Source organism: Histoplasma capsulatum, genomic scaffold (genome assembly GCF_000149585.1).
Source record: "Histoplasma capsulatum NAm1 scaffold_8 genomic scaffold, whole genome shotgun sequence".
Lineage (NCBI taxonomy): Eukaryota > Fungi > Ascomycota > Eurotiomycetes > Onygenales > Ajellomycetaceae > Histoplasma > Histoplasma mississippiense.
This window is the reverse complement of record NW_001813975.1, coordinates 895,217-896,866: the sequence shown is the minus strand read 5'-3', so window position 1 is coordinate 896,866 and position 1,650 is coordinate 895,217. Positions and strand designations below refer to the sequence as shown.

Sequence of the window (1,650 nt, the reverse complement as noted above, 5' to 3'; positions counted from 1 at the left end):
CCCACCCTTGGACTCACAATGCCGAGCTTGTCGGCCCATACCTTTATAGCACTTGGCAAGATCGTACTTGGACAGGAGCTCTGGATAGGAGTCGCCAGAAAACGTCCGCTCAAATGGGAGGTGCGCTACAATATCGTAAGATAACTGTCACTCTTTGCATTGTGTTGAAGCCTTATTGCTTACCATACGCTCTGACAGTGTGTAACTTCATTGAGTCGTATCTCAAAAGCCAGTTATCCCCGATGTTATCGTTCTTATCAATCAGAAGGTAGTTAACCCCCAATGACTGCAACCGTCCCGCAGTGGATAATCCACACTGGCCAGCACCCACAACCAGACAGTCAAACTCGTTGGCTTCCCAGTTGATGATCGGTGTCTGTGGATTTGGTACATCGACATCAGGATGCCCTTCAAGCCGCTCGAGAATGGTCCTCAATATCCATATTTTCCATGTGTTTCCTCCATCGGGTACGAGCGAGACCATTCCGGAACAGAAAGACGCTGGGCAACTTTTTGTGCGGAACGTAAATCTACCTTCCACCCAGGATAATTTGGGAGTTTTCCGCACAACCTCCGCTGTCCCTGGAGTGAACGTGAAGTCAAAAGGTTTATGGGTGCTGAAAACGTCGTTCCAAGCTGTTTCTATTGCTTTCGCGGTCGAAAATGTTCTTGGAAGTCCTGTTAGAGCGTATAGGTCCTTCCACAGCGCATCACGTATGAAGTCAGCATCGGTGAGCGAATGCAGACATGAGATGCACGAAACCGCGACGAGCTCAGGGTTCACATCATCCGGCACAACAGACATGGGTAAGGATCCGGGGAGGGTTTCAATCACCCCACGAGTGCCAGCGTCAGGGGCCATTTTGCAATGAGTTGGCCGTGTAAATGAGAGTGGGCTTCTGAAAAGAAATGAAAATTGAAACTGGGCCCATGGCAGCAATAAATATTATCCTGAGATTTTAGCCATGCCATGTTTTAAAGCCCTCTTATGTTGGATGGCATGAAAAAGTTTGCACGTTATTATACGGGGCTGTATAAGTTTCTTTGTTGGGCATATGCGAGCATATTGTCATAGTTAAGGACAATAGCAAGCATCTTAGCTCCCAACTTAAACTCAATCCGCTCCGCGACTCAAACTTTTGGAGGTCGCTATCCTTGTTCGAGGACACAAGAGGAAGTCTCTCTCCTTCTTTATCAAAGGAATAGGTCGTAAAATCATTATATGGCACCAATCAGACTGATACGTGCCAATCGCACTAAATAGTGTCCATCCCGGCCACTTCAAAAAAAGGTGGTTGAAAAGAAAATTGGAACTTCTCAACGAGGTGATATGCGAGAGTGAAACAGGGGCAATTTTACTCATTGGCACTCTGATAGATTCAAGTGTGGATGAGAAACTGATCGCACTTCTGCAGAGAAGTGTTTGTCTAGGAAGACGAACTCTTCCCATGTGGAAAAATAAACTCTCAAGCTACCTCCAATGAGGTTTCGGTAAGTTATAAAATAATGAGCGGGGTTTGAACACACACATCCGTCTTATCTTTCTGGGGCCGTTGACTTTTGAGCTTTTGCCTCCAAACCCCCAAGCTATGGGCTATGGAGCGAGAAAGCGAAAAACAGCGAGAGACCCGCCAGTCTCCATGAACAAAA

At 46.7% G+C, this 1,650-nt stretch overlaps 1 protein-coding gene across 1 annotated transcript in view; it reads right to left on the bottom strand.

The window, feature by feature from the left end:
- Positions 1–862, bottom strand: part of HCAG_07244 (predicted protein) — a gene marked incomplete at both ends in the record, with an annotated part of 3,368 nt that extends 2,506 nt beyond the window's left edge. The window contains 2 exons of the mRNA XM_001537772.1: positions 6–125; positions 184–862. Of these exons, the coding sequence (XP_001537822.1) occupies positions 6–125; positions 184–862 (799 nt within the window). The remainder of the gene's footprint in view (positions 1–5; positions 126–183) is intronic.
- Between the last annotated feature and the right edge of the window lie 788 nt (positions 863–1,650).